Source organism: Delphinus delphis, chromosome 12, assembly GCF_949987515.2.
Source record: "Delphinus delphis chromosome 12, mDelDel1.2, whole genome shotgun sequence".
Classification (NCBI taxonomy): Eukaryota; Metazoa; Chordata; class Mammalia; order Artiodactyla; family Delphinidae; genus Delphinus; species Delphinus delphis.
Window position 1 is genome coordinate 9,283,314 of NC_082694.2, and position 25,897 is coordinate 9,309,210.

Here is a 25,897-nt window from a genome sequence, read left to right on the forward strand (position 1 = left end):
ACTGACAGCACCATAAAGATTTATAATTGAATGCAGACCTGCCTGGACTGGCTGAAAAGGCCCACTGGAAGCCTGGTGCAGGAAGAGTCATTGCAAAGTAGTGAAGCACAAAAGGGGTCTGAGGAGGGATTTGGAGTGCAGATATTCTGTTCCCACCCTCTCAGGAATCTGTGTCGGAGCTTGGGTAGTGATAACTGTAATGAAAAGAAGACAAAGTTAGGGCTTCCCTGGTGGTGCAGCAGTTGGGAGTCCGCCTGCCGATGCAGGGAACACGGGTTCGTGCCCCAGTCCAGGAGGATCCCACATGCTGCCGAGCAGCTGGGCCCGTGAGCCATGGCCGCTGAGCCTGCGCGTCCGGAGCCTGTGCTCCGCAACGGGAGAGGCCACAACAGTGAGAGGCCCATGTACCGCAAAAAAAAAAAAAAAAAAAGACAACGTTATTAGCCGTTTGCCAAATCTCAGCATAGACTGGGGAGGGGCATTCTCCCCTGGGCAGCACAGGATAGAGTTGTAACTTGAGACTGGGGCAGTCTCCCTGGTGGCCACGGCTGGGGGCGGGGGGCACCTGTGTACGCCCACTCACAGGGCCCCGCTGCAGTTCAGAGCACGGCACAGAACCCACCTGCACCCTCCACCTAAAAGTCAACATTTGGCTTCCAGACACGTTGTAGGCTGACATCTGCTGTGCTGGTGTCACTGCCCACGGTCAGCGTAAACAAGGCGCCGGACTGTCAGTTCTGGCCAGTGCTGTTCTGCTTCCAGAATCCTGTGGGAGCATGGAGTGTGCTAAATAGAAGTTTCCATCTCTCCTGTCACTTCTCCCCCTGCCAGTGCCTGTGCTGCTTCGTGCTCGTGGGAATGAAAAATGTTTTGGGTTGACATACACCCCTATTTCACTTTCATTTCTGTTTTCCTTCCTGTTCTCAAATACTGGATTTTATCCACTGTAAATTTAATTACTTTCTACTTTTGGAAAGGGCCTTTGAGAGGAAGGTACATTTAAAAGTGTAAAGGTAATCAGTACCTGTGAGGCAGCTCTGCCCTCCCTCTGGGCAACCCTCATGAGCATGTAGGGCAGGTCAGGCGCCCTGAGCTGTCCCCTTCCAGGGAACCTTTTGTTTCTGGACTAGGGTTTCATACACTGCAGAGCAGCACCTGCACTACAACTTCCTGAAAAGTCAACTCTTCATAGAGGCTTGTAAGGGAAGAGTTTGTCCATCTGCAAGTAGAGAGTTTCACAAGGGCTTGCTCGTACGTGCTGGTCCTGGAAGGGCCCACGCCCAGAGCACAACAGGATGTCCAAACCTGAGGCCAGGCCCTTCTACTGGCCCAGGCTCCTGGCACTCCCCAGGCCAGAAAAGACGGCAGTGCCAGAAGCTCTGTCATGTGACTAAGGGGTGGCCCTGTGCCCGAAGGTCCACCTTGTGACGGCAGCATAGGAACACATCAGGCTGAGGAGGATCTTGCAAGAAAACTTCAAAACTGGTTCCAACTTGCTGTTTGCTGTTTCAGGAAGGGGCTCAGGGGAATGGAACCCGGCGCTGTGGACACGGTGTGGGGGGTCCCTTAACTAAAAATGGAGTTACCACGTCGTCCAGTAGTCCCACTCCTGGGCGTGTACCTGGAGAAAATACTAATTCAAAAGGACACATGCACCCTAGTGTTCACAGCAGCACTATTCACAATAGCCAGGACATGGAGGCAACCCAAGTGTCCATCAACAGAGGAATGGATAAAGAAGATGTGGCACATGTATACACAAAGGAATACTACTCAGCCATAAAAAAGAACGAACTAATGCCATCTGCAGCAACATGGAGGGACCTAGAGGTTGTCATACTGACTGAAGTAAGTCAGAGAAAGACAAATATATGATATCACTTATGTGTGGAATATACAATATGATACAAGTGAACTTATTTACAAAACAGAAACAGACTCACAGAAAACTCATGGTTATCATAGGGGAAGGGGGGAGAGGGATAAATTAGGAGTTTGGGATTAACATATACACATTACTATATATAAAATAAACAACAAGGTCCTACTGTATGCCACAGCGAACTATATTCAGTAACTTGTAAAAAATCTGTAATGGAAAAGAATATGTATACATATATATGACTGAATCACTGTGCTGTATACCAGAAACTAACACAACATTGTGAATCAACTATACGTCAATAAAAAATTTTTTAAAAAGAGGGGAGACCCGTTAGAACAGCCTGTAAGGAAGTTACAAACGTAACGGCCCTTTGAACAGCTGATCATTTTTGTCCTCAGCAAAATTACAAATGGGGAAACTCCAACCGCCAGCCCCCCTTACCTTCTTCCAATCAGAACCTCTGCAGTCACCGCCCCTAGAACCAAGCAGCCAGGTTGAACCAAGTCACCCACTAACAGGCTGGAACGGAAACCCAGGATGGCATCGAGGAGGGGCAGAAGGAAGTGCACGGTGACAGTGGCCAGTGTCCTGAAACGTCTCCCCTTGCTTATATCTTTAAAGGAGCAACATTCGGGCTGGCTTAGAGGAGGGAGCCGTGCTGACCGTAGCAAACACTACAACATGTGCCTTATGCCAAAAATAATTCCCGATGAATTGTTCTAAATGTAAAACAAACCATGTAAGTACTAGAAATAATAAGAACAGGTGAATATTTTTTAAGTAACCTCAGTATCAGCAAAGGCAGGAACCATAAATGGAATTAAACCAAGCATGTGCAAGGTGCCAAGTGCGGTGCTGTCCCTCAGCGAGGGCACAGCATGACACCCTCTCATGGACAAGGGTGGGGGGCCAGCTGTGTCACCCCAGTGGGGAAGCCGGGACTCAATTTCACAACAAACAGCAAAAAGAAAAAGACAGGTGTATATCACCACATAAGATTTTTTCACTTCTGTAGACCCCCTACCTACCATCAACAAAACGAAAAGACAGCTGACAAGTAGGTTTAAAAAGACCACAAAATGTGACAGAGTGAACAGACTGTGTATTAAAAACACTTAGTCATATGAAAAAGATGTACACTCGAAGTCACAAAAGTAGAAGCACAAATATAAGTATAAAAGATGTTCAGTTTCAGAGTTATCAAAGGAATGGAAGTGAAACAAGGTGCCGTCCCAGCTCCGATGAGAAAGGGAAAGGCAGGTGGTGCTCCAGGTGGTAGTTTATGGGAGTACTCTGGTAGTATTAAAAGTTCAAAAATTTAGAACATTGAAATTATCCTTTAGTTGTACATTTCTACTGCTAGGAATTTATCCAAGGGAGATCCCTAGGCACGTGTGCCGAGCACAAGATGCAACATAATGAAGAATCAGACCATTCACGGAGTGACATTTCAGCAAGTCACACAACGGGTGGCCAGGCAACCCACAGAGTTGACACCACCCACACTTACGGACGTGGGAGGGTATGAGCAGCAGCTAACACTCAGGAACGTTTGATGCCAATCATCTCACACTGCCCACTGTGTCCACACTTAGCACGCAGATCTCATGAGTGGTTCCTTCCCTCTCCTGCTGGAAGCATAAGGGGATTTTTCTCTGATACTCACTGTGGGTCATGGTCGATGATCTGGAGAGCACAATGACCCTGGATTAAAATTTCCTCGGTTCCTGGGACAAGATGGCAGAGTAGAAGGACCTTGAGCTCACCTCCTCTCGTGAGCACACCAAAATCACAACTAACTGCTGAACAGCCATCGATAAGAAAAGGTAAGAACCTACCAAAAAAGATATTCTGTAACCGAAGACGTAAAGAAGGAACCACAACGAGACAGTAAGAAGGGCACACTCGCAGTACAGTCAAATCCCATACCCCTGGGAGGGGGTGGGTGACCCCCAAACTGGAGAGTAATTATATGGCAGAGGTTCCCCCACAGGAGTGAGAGTTCTGAGCCCCATGTCAGGCCCCCCAGCCTGGGGGTCTGTATTTGAGAAGAGGAGCTCCCAGAGCACTTGGCTTTGAAGGCTTAACTGCAGCATCTCCACAGGGCTGGGGAGACAGGAGGAACTTCACTCTTACAGCGTGTACGCAAAATCTGATGTGCACTGGGCCCAAGGGCAAAAGCAGCAACTTCATACTCAGCACATGGAGGGAGGCTCAGAGAGGGCAAGCAAGCTGCTCAAAGTCACCAGCCAGTGAAAGGCAGAACAGGATAGGGATCCGAATCTGTCTGAAGCTGAATCCCACACCTCACTGCCCTCTACTTCCAACTAAGTGAAAACAGGATTATAAAACAGAAATGTCTCATGTTTACAAACACTGAGCACTCAATGCAATGCCCAGCAGTCCAGCCAGATGGTCCAGCCAGATGCCGGCCACAGAACCAGTCCTCCTAATGTATCCGAATGAATCAGGCAGACCAGGTTTAATGATCTCGTTAGTTGTTTATTGTCATTCTAAAGACTAGCACATTTACAGCATACATGGCTTTGAATGAGCTAAGAATATATAAAACGGTAACTATATGTTTATATATATTAATACTGTCCAAAACAAATAAATAAAAGTACCTTAATGCACTAAGCCTGGCAAATACAATTGTGTAGGGACAAAACTTATTATACAGTATTTGTACGTTTTTAAAGGAAACCAAAGGCAACTGTGCTGCAGACGCTTTCACAGAATCCACGTCACATCTGAGCTTTCAGTGTCTCAACGTTTCTTTTTAAATGGGTGCCTTATATAAGGAGCACTTGATGGAACCTCTATTTTACGGGAACCTGTACAACTGCCTTCCTTCTCCAACTGAAAACTCAAAAGCTCCCGTGTGACCTGGGTACCTGCAGCCACCACGATGGGCAATGTGGCCCCCACTCAACGAGCTTTGTAATCGTGCAGCGCCGCCGTGAGACTGACTACCGCACAGGAGCGGGGGGGTAACGCTCAGGTGGAATACTGAAACCTGAATATTTTCTACGTGATTAGCCAAGTCTTCGACTTTTATGGTGATCCAACATGAAGCCAAAATTAGGAAAATACTCACATAAAGGTGCCACATGCAAAACTGCTAACAGATGACAACATTTGCTATATTCCCTTTTGGTAAATGCAGGTAATGCTCTTCAGACCAAAAAAAAAAAAAATCTGAAAGTTGTATGAGTAACATTAAAAATACAAGGGAGTTTTAAAAAATGATGTTAAAATGAGTAAAGATGGAAATATATAGATACTAGAAAATGACAAATTAAATGAAACGGTGGAGGCGAAAGACTAAATCAGCCATACTGGAAGCTGTCTCTGCACAGGGATCGACCCAGCAGGAGAATCTGACACCACCTGCTGCCACCTGTGCAGTGGGCTTGCGGGACACGTTTCTCCACCTCCGCCCTCCACAGTGAACCCAGCTGTGCAGGGGTTGGTGAGCACCAAGGGTCCCTCACTGACTCACCCTCCACACCAGTTCACACTCACCAGTGGGCGTCAGGAGACAGCAGGCTCCAGGTGTGCACTGACTTCTGAGGAGGAAAGGATCTGAAAGGTCACCTGGTTCCACCCTTACCTGATGCCCACCCTCTGTCCCTGCCAAGGGGTGGTCTTGCCTGTGCTTCAGCTCCCCAGGCCCAGGCCTGTTACGTGTTTCCAAGTGGCATTTCTAGAGGAGCCCAAAGAATAGCATTTAGAATTTTAGGTAAAGGAACTTCCTAAGGGTTCACAAGTCATTAGGATCAGTATCATGAATATGTGCCACATACATTTCTTTTACAGCCTTTTAAATAACATGTAAACATAATGATAAAAACAATTGATAAAAACATATAAACTAAGAAAAAACTCTGCTATGTGCAGATGACTCATCATCATCTTATAATAGATGACCAGACATAATTTTCTATGAAATTCCTAAGTTTTATGGTCCATTAATCCCTTTCAAAATCTCATTTTAGGAGATATCTCAACTTTCTCAACAGCCATCTTACATAACAGAATGAGTAGTAACAATATTGCAGACCTAAAAGACACTTTCATCAGACATTCAAACATGATTGTATTGTCTTCTAGAAGACAAAAAATTGGGAAACCCACCAGAGGACACCAATTTTGAAAATATTTAGGCTTCCACTGTCTCTATGCAAAATCCCCCATTGTTGACTGAGAGGCATCAGACAATACCACATGCGAGGTCCTGACCTGGGGAAGAAGGGGAGACGTGCCCTGGGGCCGTGGACTACACACGGGGCATAAGGCAACAGGAGCCGGCTGGCCTCATGCCCTCGAGCAGACACCCTGTTCTTTAAGGGACAGGGGTGGCCCCTACTGTGCACTTCAACTCCTGGTTCCACCCGTGCTGTTACAGGCAGGCTGATGCACCAGAAGCACTCGCCCTGGCCACATGAGACAGAGCGAGCGTCTTTCCCCAAAACTTCCCTTAACATTTAACATTTAGTGGTCTGCCCGGGATCCAATCATTTAAACTATTATTTACTGTTTTACATGGAGATTTTTAAAAAGTAGATTGTAAATCAATGCTCAATTTTGAGTTACTCAGTAGAAAAATAAGTGAGGTGAGCAGCTGCCTAAGTGGGCGTTTTAGAAAGTCTTAGCATTTCAGATGCACCTGGCTTGATTCATACAGGTAACTGTTGATATCTGTGTGGTTATGGCTGAAGGCTGTTTAAATGGGCAGTTGTTAACTCTCCACACTAGTGAGCCCAACATTACCTGCTATGGATTCCAATGCAAAAAACATGCTCTGTAGACTCTTTAGTGAAATAGTTTTAAAAACATAAAAGTAAAAACCAATCCTTCAGGTCTTCTTGAAGAATTCATATATGACACTAGAGGGTACCCACATTTATTACATAACAGCTAATTAGAGGAAACCGTGTGTTCATGTTTCAACTTTTCCGTAAGTCCCTTCAGGAGGCCTGTAATGCTTGGGGAAAGCCTTCAGCTGCAGGGAATTAAACGCATATTTGCGACTTCCAACATTCTTCATTGTATTTTCTCTTCGACAACCCTCACTGGGGAAAAAACAAGCACAAGAAATGACAGCAGTAAAAAAGGAAAAAAGAAAAGACTTAAACTCAGATGAAATGAACTGATTATTTTCATAGCATTAAAAGAAAGGCTGATTCATTTAAATGGATGCCAGACTCATTTACGACAATACACACGTAAGATGGCGGGTTTCTGAACAAGGCAATTAAGAAGCACAGAGATGGACACAGGCTGTATGGGACTGCGAGGTTTGCATTTCCAAAAGCAGCACTGTATCGAAGTGGAGGACAACCTTTTTTTTTTTTTTTTTAAGGTAATGGTTTCATGTATTTCGTGTCTGGTTATCTGAGGGGTCTATCCTAACTAGTGGTTCAGAGGTTCTGTCACATAGCAATTTAAATGGAAAAAGTGCTACTCTTACCAAAAGCCTTTAAAAAGCTGCATTTTTCTATATTAGCAACAGCTGTTAACCGTCTGCAATTCAAAATGCTGATTTTCCTTGCAGAATTCAACATGTAGCAAAACCATCTGGCTAAGAAGGTGGCTGTCACATGCTGTCTCAACCTGGGAGACAGCTGTCCCGGGCACACAGCAGTGCCGCGGGCTGTGCGACGGCTACGTGGCTCTCAGCGCCGGGGCGTCGTGAAGAAGTGACCCCACCGAGGTCACCTTCTCCAGGTGAGCTGCCCTCGTGGTCACCTCTCTCAAGAGTGCCACTGAGCCAGTGAGAGCCCACAGGGGCCCCTCCCTAGAGAACCTGCCACCAGCCTCTTCCGCTGCTGCGTTGATCAAGGGTTGTCATTGGCAACCCAGTGGGCAAAGCAAATGCTCAACAGGAGGATGAGCTGTCAGGCAGGCCTCACATTCCCGAATGGGAGCCTCAGGGGAGCTCTCTGGGAAACGTTCCGATAGACATGAGATTCACAGGCAAAAGCGATTCTAAATAGGAATGACTTCCTATATAGCACAGTGTAAGTTCATAGTTTTATATTATTCTAAGACTAGCAATTAAATCAACTAATTATTAAATTTAGTACAAAATCCCCTTTATGAGATGTAAAATTTGCAGTTACCAAGAAACAGTGATTTAAAAAAAATATTTCAAGTTGTCTGAAGTCCATTATGTCATGCATTTTAAAAAAATATCAGTGGCAATTGCTCAAGCCTTTTAAAGTGAAAATGACAATCTCATTATTAAGAACATGAAAAATATTTTTGGTAAGACAGTGATTTTATTCAGAAGATAAACTCGGGTATTTTAGAAAAGTATCCACCTGCTTGTTATATTAAGTAATTTAGTAACTCAGATATGCTTTCTTGTCACGAGAGCTTCAAAGCCCTCAGCTACATGTGTGTCATCCTCACTGAGCGCCTAGGCCATACGAGCAGGGAGCCCTAGAGTAAGTAAAGACCATGTGGGTCTAACATCCAATAATCAGATAAAAATACTCCGTTTAAAGCAGAAGCTATATAGGTGCTTCTTTAATCTTTGGAAGCTCTTACATTATTGGACTATTTCAGATATGGCTTCTCCATTTACAAAGAAATGTACACACTTTTCAAAAACTACCTATCAGTAGTAAATGTCAAACTGCTTTGAGGAACGAAGAAGAAGAATTTGTGAACTGTGACGTTACCTTTTTATTTACATGTTAAAGAGGCTGATTACTGGTTTAGCTGGCTGAATATATACTACACATGAAATTACAGTCAAGATTACACTTTATTTTTAAATTGTGCTTATTTTCCCTCAAATGTTTGAATTTGGATTGAGTTTACAAAATCTGACTAATGAGGCTGATCACACGCTGACTCTATCACCCAGTGTTTAGACAAGCTCCAGCCTGGGGCTGGGGCCTGAGTTGTGGAGAGAGGCAAGCCCCTGCTGTGGTAACTGGTGTTTCCTGCCGCAGGGGCCAGCCTGCGTCCTAAGGCAGAATACTTTGATCCCTCACAACGGCTGCATTATTTTTAGGAGTCTATAGTACACACCGAGGTGGCCTTGGATAGATTTTTAGAAAGAGGGATTTAATTATTTCAAAGCTACATGATTTTTTTAAATTATATCGATAAATTATTTCAAGGACATCTATTTTTTAAAACAAAAAATTAAAATTGAAACCCCAAGTGGCAACTAATTTTAGTGACAGCTCTGTTTTTCCTTTCCGGAGGGGATCTTCCCCTTCAGAACTCATCTGGACACACGAGTGTCTTGGTGATCCTGAACATCTAGTCACCTGCGCTGACACTGCCTCAGCGCTAGCATTAGCTCAAAAGCAACCTGAAAACCTTCACCAAGTATCAGTGACTCCCCTTTCTTGAATCATCTTCCCATCTTTGTTTCATCCTGCCTGTTACTTACTAAAGCAGGAAAGATTTCAAATATATATTTAGCCTGACTTCGTAAGGCCTTGGCGACATGAAAACTCAGCTCAAAGGCACGCTGAGCTTCCTTGCTCAGATATTCTAAAGCACCACCACCCCCAGCCTCGTCTGATCTCGTGGTGCGCTGTCTCCATCTCACCTCGTGACTGCAGTTAGAACGTACTACCTCCTGACCCACCCCTGAAGAGAAAACCCAAGAATCTTAGCCCCTCTCCTTCCATCCATTTCTCTTATCTTAGCAGCCAAGCCTACAGGAAGGCCTGGTGGGCACCATGACAGCCGGGGGCAGACAGCTGGGGACAGGCCATGATGTCCGTGAGGCCCCGCGGGAGGTGCCGGGGGCGGGGGCGCTTGTCTAGCTGGCCGCGGCCCCCATTTGCTGGGCGGGCGGTGGCACCCGGTAAGAGGAGGGGACAGTCTGTGGGGTCAGAAGGGCCTCCCTCATCTGCGCATGGTCTCTGCCAGCCCGGAGGCGGGCACAGCACGTGTCACCCCGGGGGCGGCAGGAGTGCTTTACCCAGAACAGGCTAGGAGCTATGGAACGTGAACCGTAGGCCCTGCCTGCCCTCTTTCCAATAAAGGAACGAGATGGTCTCAGAAAGTCGACTTGTACACCTTGATGTGGAGGAGGACAAGTGGTGGACACACCTCTCCACAAGAGTCACAGGCTGGCAGGACTTCACCTGTGACTAGTGTCATGTTGCTACAACTCAACACCACCAGTCACTTGGCATCTGAAGAGAGACTCCCTCCTGACAGATGTCAGGAGCTGCGCCACAGAGCAGCCACCTCATTCTAGAAAAGACAGAGCGACCACACTGCACTTGTGAGGAGAGTGGACTCAGCTGCCCCAGGCTCCCCCAGTGCTCGGGTCTAGGACACAGCAGGGAGGAGGATGCCCCTTCATCTTAGAATTTAAAGTCTGCACCTGCCCTCTGTCCCCCACTGCTTCTGCAGTCGTAACTGCCTCTACAGTTCCCGGAACCCAGACTCAGATCTGAGGCCAAACCAGAGAAACCCCAGAGTCAGTTCTGGAAGTCTGGGGGAGGGAATGGAGAGGCCAGATTTTGTGGTGGACTGGGTTTGCGTGCATGGCTGGGGGTAAAGTTTCTGGAAAAGCCAGCTTCTCTAAATTCACTCCAATGTTTCTAGAGTGGTGAAAAGAAATCCACTTCCATAAAATGCAATATATGGGAAAGCCAGCTGGGGGCCAAAACAGAAGCACAACATAATCGGAGCTGGAAAACAGAGAAGCCACCGCCTGTTTCTCATGCAGGATCTGTGGGGTTCCCTGTCATCTACTCTGCTGCCTTCAGAGGTGTCCAGCCGCCATTTTCCACACAGGAATGTTAAGGTTACAAATCCTCCCATTTTACAGACGTTGCCGTGTTAAAATTAAGAGCGATAAGAACAGAAACCAAAGTGACCTTTTCTCTCTCACACCTCCATCTGGCACAACTGCCCAAAAGTGGACCTTATTTTTTGGTAAATTTTGATTTTTTTTCATAATTAACCATATTTGATTTGTAAGAGAGAAAAGGTATCTGGACTTGAATCTGGAATTAAAGCAGGTTTTTTTTTTTTGATGAAAAATGCTATTTCAAGAAAAATAAATGTATCTATAACTTCAACGGCCTTTTGCTACTCTGTGCATTTGTTCCTGGATCAGTTTAATGACAAAGATTTAAAAGAGTAATTCTAAAGTCACATGCAATATGTTACTTTTATGTGCCTGATTTGATACGATGAGCTACCGTCCTCACAGCTTTGTGTCATCCCAACTTGGAAATAGTAACGTAAGCAAGGAAATGTTATAATTCTGCAAACTGTTTGCTACTATAATTTCAGGGACTACGCTTTGAAATGAAAGCAGAAAGTACATGTCCTATTAAATAGGTTTATCTAGATGAGCCAGTTAGAAAGCATCTACACTTTTCATTTCTCTTCAAAAGGAAAGGAAAGGTTAGCAGTACATTTAAAGAATAGTATCAAATATACAAATTCTTTCCTGACAGAATTCCTCTCTCTAGGAAACAGGGCACAAGAGATAATACAGGTAATAAATAGTTTTACATCAGAAGGTAAGAGATTTGGTACAAGTAATTCCAGGCCAGCTAAACAAAGCAGTAACAGAGCTCTGTAAGAACATGTTACAAGCACTGAAAACGCTACAGAATTTAAATGAACACATCCTCTTGGTGAAATAATTTGGCAGGTGTTTACAATTCAGAACAACAAAATGTCAAACTGTAAGGCATGAAATACATCTCGGCGGACCATGCTCTGACACGCTCCTTCTGTCCAGTCGGGTACACGGTGGCTGGACATGTCTGGCACTTTTTTTTGGTGATTTGTTAATTTCTCATAACGATATTCATTTGCAACGCAATTTGGCCACCAGGTATGCTACGCTCAGGAAGAGCCACGCAATCAGTAAATTGGGGCTCAGAGCTAGTAAAGGGACGGAACAGAGGAGGCTGGGGTCTAGTCTTAAGTCTCGGATGGGCACCAGGCCGCTCAAGTTCTTCTGGGTGACTACCTCCCGTGTTCCAATGCTGTGAAAAGGAAGAAGGTTGGGAGAAAGGAAAAGAAAAAGGGAAAGAAAATAAAGGAAAAGGAGAGATACATGCAATGGATTTTCTCAAAAGTGTGGGGAAAAAAGAGGAGAACCAAAAGATAAGATTTAAAAAAACATGGAATGAAGCCACAACACAAAGAAAAAGATGATATGCAGAAAAGGGTGTAAAAGGGACCAAAACAAAACGAGCACAGTTACAAGAAAAACAGGAGAGAAAGAGAAGGGAAAATAAGAAGAAGATACTGTAATCTACTGAAAACAAACACGTGGAGGCCGACTAAATGGTTTTCCATGTTCACACCCTCGGCTGCCAAGCACACGCCATGCTGCCCTGCCATGCTCGCACATGCGGCCAGACGTGGACTCCAAAGAGCAAGCTGAACATGAAGAACCATCGGGGCGTTTGACCTTCTCACAGGTGCCTGAGCGGCAGGTGGTGCAACTTATTTCGCCAAAGCTGCCTCCTGATTAAACACTCACACGATAACCGTTTCCCTTCAGTATCAACTGCAGGCAGAGCCCTCACCAGACTCGCCTTACAGCGGCAGGGTGTGAGCTACCGTTCCGAGTCATCGTTCTGTGAGATGGGGTCTACCAAGAATGGAGTCCAACCCAGCTCACTGGAAACTGGGGGTCTGTCCCCCTTTGGTGCTACCGAAGAAATGTGCTGAGGTGAGGCTCCCGGAGGACCCTGGATGCGCCATTCTCACGGGGGGACGTTTCTCATGCCACGAGCACTGATCACGGGGTCACGACCCCGGCCAGGGCAGTCTCGGGGGCCACTGGGGCTACTTAGGAAGGCCCACTGTTGTGTTTCGGTCCCTGCACTGGGGACGGAGGGGCACCACCAGCAGGGAGCTGGAATGGGCTCCGACGGCAAAAGCCAAGCGTGCGCATCTCTTCCCAGCTCCCTGGTCTGTGGTGTCGCTCGGCAGCCTGAAACAGGCGCTGGCGGGAGTGTTTATGCCACAGAAATTGGCAAACCAGACAGATCAGGTTTTGTTTTTGTTTTTGGAGAGAGCTGGCTGTCACGCACTTGCTAGCACCGCACTGGCCAGTGCTCACCCGGGGCCTCCAGGACACAAGACAGCCGAGTGTCAGCCCCGCCCCTCCCCCAGCCCACCTGCCCCCAGCCGCCCCACCCCGCTGCCTGCGTGCTCTGCTCCTCCGTCGGGCAAGACGCAAGCCAGAAAGCAAGAGAACCACCGCAGGGCATGGCCAAACCGCCTGCTGCCTCCTTAGGGCTCCGGGCTGCCCCGCGGCTCCTGGCCACGCCGCAGCCAGAAACACCAGCTACCGACCAGCCACCTGGGGCCTGCAGCCTATGAGCACACACGTCTTCCCCACACGGGATAATCCAAAAAGCAGAGACGTCGGCGGGGGGTGGGGGTGGGGGTGGGGTAACAGTGTCACATGGAAACAAATGCATGAGGTCGGGTGGACAAGGGTGGCGAGCACGGCACCCGGGGCTGGTGCTCTGAGGATCCCGAGGGCGGCAGAGGCGAGATGGCATCGAGCTTTGCTTTGGTTTTGAATAACTTCTTCAACGATTATTAAGGTAACATATGTTCACGGCAGAGGTTTTAGAAAATTCAGAAAAACCTAAATAAACTTTAAAAAGACATCCATGATTGGAGACAGATGGGGGTTTCGGAGAAGCAGAGGGAGGCCAAGGGAATGATGCCCGTCCCATGGGAGGAGGGTCCTTCCCTACTCAGGATCCCAGGGTCCCTGCCGTAATGTAGGAAAGCAAGGCCGACTTCCCAGGCTCAGAAGCGCTCAGAGCAGTGGCAGGATGATTACCCGGAGGGTGGGTGGGCAGGCCCCCGGGACACTGGGTGCGACTGGTATGGGAACAACCTGTCAATTTGTATTAAAGGCCTTACAAGGGTGTACACTCTTTAACCTAAGGAATCAACAGGGCAGACGTGGGTAGGAGAAAACACAAGGGTATTCACTGCACCCTTATTAAAAGTGCTGGCACACTGTACACAGCTTAAAGATTCAAGGACAGCAAATTGGATAAATTATGGTGTGCTAAACATGATAAGGCCCACATTCATTAACCTGAAAAAAAGCTCACAAGACAAGTGAGAACAGTAGACTAAAACAGTGGGCAGAATTACACATCTAACTGCATCTGTTTGTGCATATGTTTTGTGTACTATTCAGGGACTGGGTAAGTTGACCAATGTGTGGGTTAAGCACACTCACACTCATACGTATGTATCTGAACATGCATCAGGATGTTAGCAGTGTTCCTTGTAGTAGCAGGAATACGGAGAATCGTCCTGTGGGCTATGGGCTGGTGCGGGAGTCACTGGGGTAGGGGCTTATGTGGATTTTCTGATTTTCCTACAAGGAAACCCACGTGATCAAAGTTGTGAGCGAGGCTCGTGTGTTGTAAGCCTCCCAGTTCACCTGTGCACGTGTGGGTAACTGCCCACGGCCCCTTGGCAGGCTGCAGGCCAGCAGATGGGGCCGCCCGTGTGTCTAAGGAGCCACCTGCTCCCTGGTCGCCCCAGACCTTTGTGCTCAGACGCAGTCAGAACAAACTGTTGTTCTCATCGAATGTGTTCACGAAGCCAAGACTGGATAGAGGGGTACCAACTGTACGCCTGACGCGCGCCTACGGCACGGACCTCATCCTAGTATCTGCCCCACAGCTAGAACTGTGTCCCTCCATTTTTCTCGTCTCTCTGCAGCCGGCGGCCTGCATCTCACGAGCGCGGTCCTCCCCTCCACCTCGCAGCTGACCGCACCAGGGACGCTGAGACCCCACCGCCTCCCTGAGGCCGAGGCAGGGAGAGTGTGAACTTTCTAAAAGTGCATCAACAGGCAGCCCTGAGGTCACGAGGTTTGGGTGAACTTGGAAAGACCAAACAGGAACAAATGGTTCCAGTTCTACAAAACGCTACTGTCAAGAGGCAGGCGCTCAGGCATCGCTTTCGTGTAAGACTGTGAGAAGGTGAAACGGCAGAGACATACAGAAAGGATAAGAGAATTGAATGCTTTGAAGAATTTGGTGAGAGGACAAATGGTACAGAACACTCAGTAGAAGTGACTTGGAAACGAGACTAGAACAGCATTGGCGGCCACATGGAAGAAGACAGGAGGAGCAGGTTTCTTATCCTTTCTTTTGGTATGTGAGGGGAGGTGCTCCCCGGCAGTGCCGGAAACAAGGCATCGCTCGGCAGCGGACAGAGTTTTAGTCCCAGGTTTCATCCTGCAAACACGCCTGCTGCCTCGGAATCAGAACATCATTAGGGCAAGGTGGGCACGGCACGGGGACAGGGGAGGGGCTGCTGCCAGGAAACACTCACTGGACACTGGGCTCATGAAAGCAAACCCAGCCCACCACTGGGAGAAGCGGAGCCAACCGGCGCAGCCTGCGGACGCTCGGTCTCCCCTCGGTTTGAAAAGAGACAACGCGGGATGGGAACAGCCGGGGCCTGCTGGGATGCCCGGGCTCTGAGTCGCACCCACAGCAAGATGAGTGGCCGGGGCACACCGGGCACCAAAGGGCAGCCACACGGCCGCCTCCGAGCTCACCACCTCCCTCCCCGCTGCCTCGGCTCGCCCGCTTCAGTGCGGTCCCACTCAGACACAGCGCCGGCTCTTTCCCCCCCCTGACTCAAGAGGACACTGGATGTGATGGGCCTGGAGTTTGACTCGGCAGACGTGGAGGAATTTTCCAAAGCCAAACTAGAGCGCGGCCGCCGGGCCCGGGGGACTCACCTGCGCATGCACTCCAGGGCCTGCGTGAAGACCTGCGGGGCCATGCCGTGCTCGTGCTGCAGGATCAGGCACTGCTCCAGTGTCACCGACATGGCCGTGCGGTCCTTGGCGCTCTTGCAGCTGGTGAACCGCACCCCATTGAGGCGGCGGCAGACCTGCCAACGGGAAGGCAGGCTTTACTTAGGCCTCTCCCACAGGCCTCTCCCACAGGACGCTGCTGCCTCCCGGGGGCCCCGCCGTCTGCTCAGCCACATTCCCAGCTCTGCCCGGACCAGCCCTTTGCTGCCCACCCCCTGGGGTAGGTCAGAGAGCTCCCAGGATGCCCAGCCCCCGCCAAGTCTCTAGGCCTTTCTGGAAGTGACAGCACAGACCCACTGGTCTGTACACGCTTCCTCGTCTGCACAGGTGGGAACAGCTCAGCAGACCCACTTCCCTGTGGCCACCTCCTGCCCACCAGGCTCCCCTCCAGCTCGACCCGGGGCCCTGGTACAGGGCCCAGCGCACCTCCCCTCCCAAGTGAGGAGCTCCCGTGGAGGGCAACCCCCCTGCTGAGAAAAGACCGCCTCAGGGCACCTCGTCTCCCCATGGAAGGACACCTGGGAGCATTTGCTCTGCATCACTGGGAGCAATCCTAGGCACACAGTCCCCGAATCGAGAAAGCTCTAGAACAAAAGACTTTTTTTTTTTGGTATAAAGTTTGTGGCAGCCTTGTTTGGCAACATGACCAGCTCTTGAGTGGATGTCAAACTATCTACAATTTTTATTTATCCCATTTTGTATACATATTCATACTTTTCAGTAAGACAGTATTCAGGAGTTTGATTCCAGGGTGCTGCCCCAGATCCCCTGGGGATGTGAAATCATCCAGGTGCACGTTACACACAGGTGATGTGCACCCTATCACACGCCTAGGTACCAACTGTATACCGTATCACCTTTCTGAAATGTGGAGCCCTGTGAATTCTAAAACACCTGCCCACGAGAGCTTCAGATAAGGGCCTGTGGACCCGTAGGAGGTGCTGCATTGTGAGAACAACGTGGGTATCTCACGAAGAACCACGTGGCCTAACGCCACTGGGCTCCGTGACCTGCTCTTCTCAGAAGAACACCAGCTGCAGGCTGCCCTGCAGACGGCCCCGCGGCTGCTTCTCGGGCCAAGAGGCCCCAGCCGAGACCACGGCCACGGATGCCGCTCCACAGAGGGCAGTGTGGCCCCAAGCACTGTGTCTGAAGGAGGACAAGACAGAAAGGACCCAAGCAAGTTCAGCCACGACCATCAGGAGGAAGACGGGCATCTTGTGAGAACAGACGACAATTTTTTTAAAGATTCTAAGCAGCCCCTAAGCTAGGTGAAGAGTGAATTAATAAAACCATAACTGATGAAGTGAACGGGGACGTGCTCACTAAATTCCACAGGCTGGAGAGTTCATGACCCAGACGCGTGGCATAAACCAAACTAAAAACAGGGTCAAAGAAAGTTACACTCATAGATGGTGGATCCAGAGCTCCATGAGGTTCTGGAAGGTGCAGCAGGGTGGCCACAGGTGCATCCCTGCACAAGAGGGAAGCCGGCAGCACCAGGCTCCAGGCTTTGTGGGGGGACTATCAGCCACTTCGGGGTGCTGGCGGGTCTCCCCATGTGTGAATTAGGCCCGACTAATAATATTCCAACTGTGTGTGTGAGTCCCAGTGTGGACAGGTCCCCTCACCAGGGTTGAGTGAATGACGAGCTGTGAAACTGCTCTGATACCCGGGCTCAGAGCAGGAACTCCACAAACAAATTGGTGAGAAAGTATCTGAGGTCTTCAGGGGAAATGAGGAGATCTGAGCAGCAGTGTACTAGAAATATTGTTTAAAGAGATGGCAAAGGTCCCAGAGATCTCCCTTTGAACCTATTAAAAGATGCAGCAGGTCGTGAGCTCTAGCTGGTTATCACTGTGCGGGCTTCGGAAGGGGACAACTGTCACCAGCCTGGTTATTCCACGTCCGAGGGGGTAGACTCTGTGTCAGGCTTATCGGAATTCAGGCAGCCCTACGGTAAGCAACTCGCGAGCAACTCTCTTTGTGTCCTTATGAAGAAACCTGTTCTCTTCACTCCTGGCTGAGGTTTTAATTTGTTGTTGTTATTAACATTTTTTCCCTCACCTCAGCAGCTTGCCAGAGAATGTCAACGTTCTTGTTCTTCCTGGCGTGCACGTTCTGACCCAGGAACCGCAGCAGCTCCGGCAGGCACGTCTGGCTCCGAGATCGAGGTAGGCCTGGAAGAGAGACGGGGTCGTGGAGCTGGGGCCGCCCACGGGGACTTAGCCCACGGCAGCCAGCGCCGCCGGAAACGGCCAAAGGATGAGTCCCGGCCGGAGCCAGAGGTTCAGTGTGATTGAAGCAAGAAGGGAGGCCTGCGTTCAGGGACTGGGCCTGGTGGCCAGCACGGTGAGCACTCCGTTACTTTCACTGCCACCTGCAAAGGGCAACCACCTGGCCTCCTTTCAGTTCTTTCGAGGGGCTGGAGGGGGAGCTCGGATCATTGAGAACGGGAGGGAGTGAGGGAGATCCATCAGGTCTTCAGAACTGCCGCCAGGGCTGGAGGATGCTTAGGGCCGGGGGTGGCGACACTGAGGGGGCCGCCACCCTTGGGGGAGGTGGGAAGGGCAGCCTCCTCCAACGCGACAGTGTCCAGGCCGCTCCAGGACCCCTCCAGCTGGAAGATCAGTCAGACCACCTCACCTCAGAAGCCTGGGATTTTCAAACACCAGGACCACCAGAGGAGAACAGACGAGCCTCGAGGTCCCATCTACGGAAAACAGCCAGGGGGCCCGAATCCGCAAATCACCACCAACTGTGGGATGAAACTATGCACCCGTTTCCACCGCACAACCTCCCCGGCGCACACAGGATCCCGTGCCAACCACTTCACGCTGCTGCTCGGTGCCCAGCACCACGCTGCTCCGGGGACCGGGCCCGAGGGCTCAGCGCGTGACGGGGGCTGTGGGAACCCAGAGGCTGTGAACCAGAGCCTCCCGGAGGAGACGCACGACCTGACCTCTGGCCCAGTTAGCGACACTGGCGCCCCAGCAGAGTTGGGGGCGCTTGCTAGTGGGCCCCATCTCCTCAGCCTCGCGGACGAGCGTAACTACCGGGCTGAGGGCCACGCGGGCTGCGGCACCCCCGGCGTCCTGGGCCGTGGGCAGTGCTACCGGCTTTTGATCCCGCAGGCCTCGCCCTTCCCGGGCCTTTACCCCTGGGGCCATGTCTCACTGGAAACTGCCGCCCTCCAAAACGTTGAGCACAAGTCTCCCCCTTCCTGACCACAAGGCTCCTGATCCCCCAGCGTGGCCCTTCCGTCTCAGGGCGCCCTAGCCAGGGGGCTGGCCCAGCACACGCTCCCGTCCCCTCAGTCCAAGCCTGGGCAGCCGGCACTGTCCCCGCCTCCAGAGCAGTCGGAAGGTGGGTGTTGGCCACAGGCCACCTGGCCTGACCCAGGTTCCTTGGGGGACCTGCCCTCCATGCCTCAGTGTCACTATATGTCAAATGGGTATGAAACCAAGCCTGCCTCCCAAGGCTGCTGTGGGATCAGTTAGATAATTCATGGCAAGTGTGTAGAAGGCCTGGCACGTGCAAAGACTTGACAAATCTGTCACTGGTCACTATGAGCACTGTGGAAGAACACGAGGATGACCTGCTTATCTGGGATCGTTCAGCTGAGTCCTCAGAGAAGCATTTTACTGACTCTTAAACGTCGTCACTTTCGAGCTTGGTGCAGCACACGGGGATCACCCGGGGAGTTTCTAAACTCCCGAGGCCGAGGCCCCGCCCTCTACACTCTGAGCTGGGCCCCTGGCCAGAGGATTTTCCCAGATTCTCCAGTGAATTCCGATGTGTGGTCAGTGCCAGAGCCTCGACGGCTCCAGCAGCACCCGTCCCAAGCCTCCTTCACGGCCGCCAAGCCCAGTGCTGGGCTCACGCCCTCAGTTCATGGGGAGACTGAGGCCTCCTGCCTGAGCTCCCGTGCCCACACCATGTCCCCCCACTCGCTCGCGGGCCCCGACCTGGCCCTGCAGGATCTCCAGTCCTGCCATCCTCTGGCATCTCGCAGGCCTGTTTTTCTAGCCCCTTCGCTCGGGCCTTTAAGACCCTTCCATCCCCCATGCTCCAGGCATGTTTCCTGCCTCCCCACCTGCCAGCCCTCAGTCCCTGCCGGCCTCCGGCCACTCGAGGCCGTGCAGCGTGGTCACCCACCCGCGCCACTGCAGCCTCGCCACATGGCGACTGTGAGATGCCCCTCAGACGCCAGCGGGGCCCCTCGGCTCTGCGCCCACCTGGCCCAGCCTCCATGCGAGCCCTCCCCAGGGTCTGTCCTCAGCCCCTTCGTGTCTTGCACGGTGACCCCGGGCATGAAAGCAGCCGACCACATTGGTGACAGGGCGGGAGGCAGGGGGGTGTCAGCATCAGCATCAGAAGGTCGCTAAGCAAACCTCAAACCCCTCGAGGGACGAAAAACAGCGGGTGGGGACCTGCCGTGGTGAAGAGATACTTACAATCCTCTGGCAAAACCTCCTTAAACTGCTCGAAGTAGGAATTTAACCGCACCAAGCTCTCCACGTTGATAACTTCTTGTAAAGACGTGTCGCCAAACCTTCAGAGGTCACAGGGGGACACCGTTAGCTGGCTAATGTCGCTGTCTCTAGCGCCATGGTGACCGCGTTAAAGGTAATGATGTCGATTCTCTCGATCCTTGTGGCGCACGTCAAGATTCTAAGCCACGTTCCTCCCCCCAAGCTTAAGGTCATGTCTCCCGTGTTGGTGACAAGTCTGAATACGTTTCATGAGCAGGAACCCTGCGTGACCTGTGACAGGCATGCTTGCGAGACACCCAGGCCCTTGGGCAGCCCTGCCGCGCGGCCCCGGGTCCCCGTCTTCCCACCCCGGAGGCGCCCGGGAGTGGGGCCGGCAGTGGGGCTCTGGCTGGGGAATCAGGACAGTCCCATCTTCAAATCGGAAGTCGCCCTGCTGCTGGATGACCAGACCCGAGCAGTTGTTCCTGCTGGATGGAGTGCAGGGCCCCAGCCCTCCCCTCACCACACAGGGAGCCAGGCCCGCGGGGAGTTGGGAGGGAAGCCACCCGTGAGGAAGGCGCAGGTGCTCATCAAACACGCAGCCCTGGAGTTCCAGGCCTGGACGCACGCCCCCTCCACCACTTCCTGCCCAGCGACCTCCGTGCATGGCAGCCTCTTCACAGTCCCAAAGTCATCCCTCGGGGGGCAGGATGCCCTCCTGTGGGTCCACCGCAACCCGACCACCCCTGATGCCCAAAATGCCTTTTTCTCCTCCAGGCACCTGCTCCCTGGGGGTCACCCTGGGACACAGGTGAGCTGGCCTTGTTTAGGAGCAGACAGGCAAGCAGAGCACAGACCCTGCCTCCCGTGTCCCCCGTCCACTGCCCTGTCCTCCGCCACCTGGCCCTCTGCTCACTCCAATCTGGCCTGGCCTCAACCCTTTGCAGAAACCTTTCCAGAAACACCTTTTTCAGAAACCACTCTTGCAGTCAGGAACAGCGGCTGCCAGATGCAGGGGATGTTACCTCCTCCTGGGGCCCCGACACTGCCCGCTCTCCCTCAAGTGGGCACCTCACCTCTGGCCACACCTTCCGGATCTCTGCTTCCTGGGCTGGCGCCCTCAGCCTAAGGCCAGCTCTCCAACTGCCCCCAGCATGACCCCTCTCCCGGTTAGGACCAGCTACTCACCACCCACCTAGAGGCCTGCTCTGTTCCTCTCCTTATCGCCTCTCACACCTGACCCGCTGAAGACCACGTCTCGGCTCTCTAGTCTGTCCCTTCCCATCTGCACTGCCCCTGCCTGACCCAGGTCACCGCCTCTGGCCCGGACTCTTCCCGACAACCCCCTCGTCACATCTGGCCCCTCACATCTTTCCAGCACATGGCCGGCAGATGACCTTCTTCAGATGTGACTCTGATGGTGTCCTGTCCCACTGAAAGGTCTCCGACCGTGTGGGGAGGACCCTACACCTGGGGATCAATGGACACTGACCACTGGGCTCAGAGGCTCAACAGGAATATGGCATGTCGTCCTGGAGACCACATGTCCTTAACAGCAAGAACTTTCAGATATCTTTCAGTTCTAAAACACGTAGATCACATGCATGTAATGACGTGACAGGAAAGGTCTTCACGTACCAACAGAAGGTCATTAGAAGCTACACACACCCAATCCCCTCCTCCTCTCCAACACCTGCACACACTCTTGCACACGTGGGCACACGTGACTCTTCCCTGCTGCCTGGCAGGTGACCCTGGAGGAGTTCACGAGGCACAGGCCTTTAGGACCAAGGTGTGGCTCCATGCCTGCCATCCAGGCCTCTCCGTCCTCACCCCTGCTCACTGCTGCCTGATACCTGAGCCTCCGGCCCCACGTGGCTTCTCCCCACCTGCCTCTGTTCAGGCTCCTTGGCCTGGGACGCCAGGTCTCTCCTCCACCTCCTCATATAACCAACTCCTACTTACTCTTTAAAACCCACTTCCAGGAAGCCCTCCCAGACCCCCTGAGACCTCACTAGGGCCCCTACTCCCTGCATTCATCTTAATCCTCGCAGCCACCTCTCTCTGCTACCAGCCCAAGTCTCTCGAGGACACGGACCTCGTCTGGTTCATCTTTGTGTTCCAGCACCAAAGACGAGCCCGGTATGTGGCTGAACTTAAAGGAAGGAGGGATAACAAAGTCCAGGTGGCCCTCGGAGCCCGAAGAGGACTAAGTACACGCTCTCCAGCAGCTCAGCGACCGACGGATGCAGCCCCTGGCCCACAGAGGTGGCCCGGCACGCACCTTTCGGCCAGCGTCTGCTGCTCGTTGATGCCCACGTTGAAGAGCACGGGCTGCACCCGCAGCAGCATCCCGCTCTGGATCTCCCGGGGCAGGACGTCAAACAGGGGGCCCGGCAGGGGGATCCGCACGTTAAAGCCATCCCTGAAATGCAGAAGAAGAGGAGGGTCAGGCCTGCGACAGGGAGATGCGAGACAGGCGAGCAAGGAGAGGAAGGCCCTGCTGGCCTCAGGACGGGACAGCGGCCTGGCCCAGCTCGGAGACCTCCTAGCTGCCGGTCACCGACCTGTACAGGGCTATGAAATGAGTGTAGCGGGCTGGGATGAGCGTTTCCAGCTGAATGCAATGGAATAAAGCAAAAATGAAACGTGCATCACATGTGATGAACACAGATGAAAACTGCGCTAGTTCTGAGAATCAGAAAAACATTTCTACCGATTTCCTGTGATGACGGGCAGCATGTCGGTTGATGCATTAGAAGTAGCCTGAGTGACTTTGAAGGTCACGTTCCTCAAGTCCATGATCCCAAGACTCATGTCCTCCAGCATGGCCAGCTCCTCCCCTGGAGGCAAGAGAGGGAAAGGGCTGTCAGGCAGAGGGGACCTGCGCTCTCTCCTGGACTCAGCGTGGCCACGAAGGACAGCGATGAGTTCAGGGCGGCAGTGACGAGGCGGTGAGAGTTGGGGGGAGGCTGTCCAAGTGCCTCACTTCTCCGTGAGTAAAGCCCACTACTGAAGTCCTACGGCCACGTTAAAAAGCGCAGCTGGTGCAACCACGCCTTGTAGTTCCCGGCCCTTTCCTGGCGAAGGGAGGGGTGGGGGACCTACACGTGGGAACCTCAGAAGGCAAAGCCGGCTCTTTAGGTGTTGTGATCTTTCCGTATTCTTTAGACCTTTTGATATTTCTTCAATGTCTTAGAACTCCAAAGATTAACAGATACTTTAAAAAAATTATCCATTTTTACCTTCTAAGAAGAAATAAACAGAAAACGAAGGTGAGGAGAAAAGAGCATTTATAAGACAATTTGGAAATACCAACAAATTTTTAAAATACTCCTACTGTGTGACCCAGCAACTTTCCTTCTAATAATTTAGTGGGTGCAGAAATGGGCCACAAGCGGGTGTGTGTGTGTGCCTGTGTGTAACTATATAGGGCTTTTTTTAGTTCTTTGTTACCTATCGGGGTGTTTGGATACATTTTCATCAGTACGTGTTACCTGTGTACCAGAAAACCACTCAGGGAGACGAGAGGGGGCCACACACGGAGGCTCTCCCAAGCCCAGCCCAGGCAGCTCACCGTAGGTGCTCAGCAGGCTCTCAAACTGGGCGAGCAGCCCGATGGTGTAGAGCTGCCGCAAGAAGCCGTCGTCGTGCAGGCAGTTCCTCAGCTTGATGACGAAGCCACAGATCAGCGCCGTCAGCTGCAGGGAACAGACACCGCCTCACCTCGCGCCTGGCCCGCCCCGGTTCCTGCACCCGCGTTGCTCTGCCTGCGGCGGCCCCTCGCCCTCGGGGGCTGGGACCAGGAGTGCAGAGGCCACGGGAGGGCTCGCTTCCAAAGGTCCGTCTGGTTTTGGTTCAGCTTCCGACCCGACCTTGGGGTCACTCCTGGGCCAGAACCTTCTGGAAGCCCAGAATGATTTCCCCACGGTGAAAGGAAAGGCCTCTATGCCCGAAGATCCAGAGCAGCGCCGGCTGGAAAGCGGGGTGCTCACGACGAGGGGCAGGAGCGGAGCACAGGGTGCCCCGTGCACAGCCCCGGCCTCGTGGGGACAGGAAGCCGCACGGAACCCACCAAGCCTCTGCCAGCGTTCACTCTGCTAATCAGATGACTGCACCTGAACACTGGTGATGCTCATCTAAGCTCTTCCCTCCTCTGAAGGGAAATCGAAATCACCGGAATAGAGTTGTGCCTGAGCGGGCCTAATACCTGCTGCTTTATAAACCAGAACACAGATTGCGCGTCTTCCCTCAATGAACTCCTCTGCAGGGAAGAACAACGGTGGCACCAGGGCCGGTGTGACCCCAGGCTCCTTGGGGCAGGTTCCCAGGGAGCAGGTGTGAAGCTGGACTGTCCTGAGCACCTGCGATCCAGCAGCTCCCCTCCCCCTCCCTCCAAGGCCAACACCCAGGCCTCAGGCCACACGGGCAAAGCCACAGGCGGGAGGGCAAAGCGCCACGCTGGTTTCCTCACCGGCAGAGAGGGACAGGTTCACCTACCGTCTGGCAGAAGACCACGTCGCGGCGGTACTGCAGGCTCAGGAAGGTGGCGATGGTGGGCGCGCTGTCCTGCATGAGCAGGAAGACCATCGCCTTCTTGGCCTTGTCGCTCATCATGGCCACGCAGTCCGTGAGGGTGGTCAGCAGGGGGTACAGGGCCTCGCTCCACTCACCTGGCACGAGGGGCGGTCGGCTCAGAAGGTGGCGCTTCGAAGGCCCCCGGCCCCCAGTCCCGCACCGGCCCTACCACCCCGCCTGTCCCTCCCGCCTCCGCACGGCCCATAAGTGGCGCCAAGTTCAGCCCCGCTCTCTGCCCTCCTAGCCTGAAGCTTCTCCAGCAAACGCACCATCAGCCCTCCTCGGGGACCACCGACACCCCCTCTGGGGACTCTACACACTCACGGCCCCGACTGTTCCTTTCGAGCAAGATGACAGCGGGCTCTGGGAGTCATGACTCAGCAAGGACACACTGTGTCTGCGGAGGCCAGTGCCTCCCGGCACCGCCATCCCTCGCGGGGTACCTGCTGTCTGGCTTCTCTGATCCAGGTGGCGAGGCAGAGCCCCGGGCTTCCGGAGCAAGGCCAACCCAGCCTGGCCGAGCCTTTGCGCCGCGGGCGCAGGCCCCACCCACGACTTCGGAAGGACCCTCCCCGCCTACGCAGCCGCAGCCCTCAGCGTCCCCGCCTCCTGCGCTTTCTTCCCCGCCGCCACCTTCCTGCCAGACTCCCCCTATTCCTGGCTTAGTGGGGTTTTTCTGTTTTTGGAATATAAGGAAACTTTGACCCTGTACCAAAACAACTTTTTAAAAATAGAACCTCAGGGGAGAAAAACAGAGTGAAAGGTATTTTTGGCTTTGGCTCTTCTCGGTCCTTCCTATTTGGAAGACATTTAGACGAGAAAAGACATGCCCCCATCAGTTATATTTTTTTAACAGGCCACCAAGCCCAGAAATAGGCACTGGATCATCACCACTGGGTGCCCCACCCGGAGCGCGGCGAAGGCAGTGGTGTGCAGCCCGGGCAGGGCACCCTCCTAGGATGGGGTGCATGCGGGTCACAGGATGCCCGTGGCCGTCGCCCCACCCAGGACAGGACCTGGCCTCGTGAGCAGTGCAGCTGCTAGGATGGTCAGCTCCGTCTCAGATAAACAGAATCTTAAAAAGAGAGAAGGGAGCTGTGGTTCTGCTCTCTCCAACTGTGTGCT

At 52.2% G+C, this 25,897-nt stretch overlaps 1 protein-coding gene and 1 long non-coding RNA gene across 6 annotated transcripts in view; one reads left to right on the forward strand and one right to left on the reverse strand.

The window, feature by feature from the left end:
* Positions 1–25,897, reverse strand: part of INPP4A (inositol polyphosphate-4-phosphatase type I A) — a 147,830-nt gene that overhangs the window by 13,619 nt on the left and 108,314 nt on the right. For 2 of the 5 annotated variants that reach the window (XM_060027305.1, XM_060027303.1), the window contains exons 18-25: positions 24,695–24,867; positions 23,772–23,895; positions 22,911–23,037; positions 22,479–22,619; positions 20,177–20,274; positions 17,787–17,899; positions 15,642–15,796; positions 4,367–6,963 (exon numbers count right to left, since the gene is read on the reverse strand). In XM_060027305.1, the coding sequence (XP_059883288.1) occupies positions 6,831–6,963; positions 15,642–15,796; positions 17,787–17,899; positions 20,177–20,274; positions 22,479–22,619; positions 22,911–23,037; positions 23,772–23,895; positions 24,695–24,867 (1,064 nt within the window). In that variant the 3' untranslated portion in view covers positions 4,367–6,830. Of the gene's footprint in view, positions 1–38; positions 195–4,366; positions 6,964–8,049; positions 11,881–15,641; positions 15,797–17,786; positions 17,900–20,176; positions 20,275–22,478; positions 22,620–22,910; positions 23,038–23,771; positions 23,896–24,694; positions 24,868–25,897 lie in introns of those variants that run through there. The other 3 variants (XM_060027304.1, XM_060027302.1, XR_009521500.1) reach the window with 2 other exon arrangements.
* LOC132435208 (uncharacterized) lies at positions 2,512–10,598 on the forward strand. The gene is made up of 3 exons (XR_009521502.1): positions 2,512–3,711; positions 7,446–7,618; positions 10,478–10,598. It is a non-coding gene; the product is annotated as an uncharacterized lncRNA (long non-coding RNA).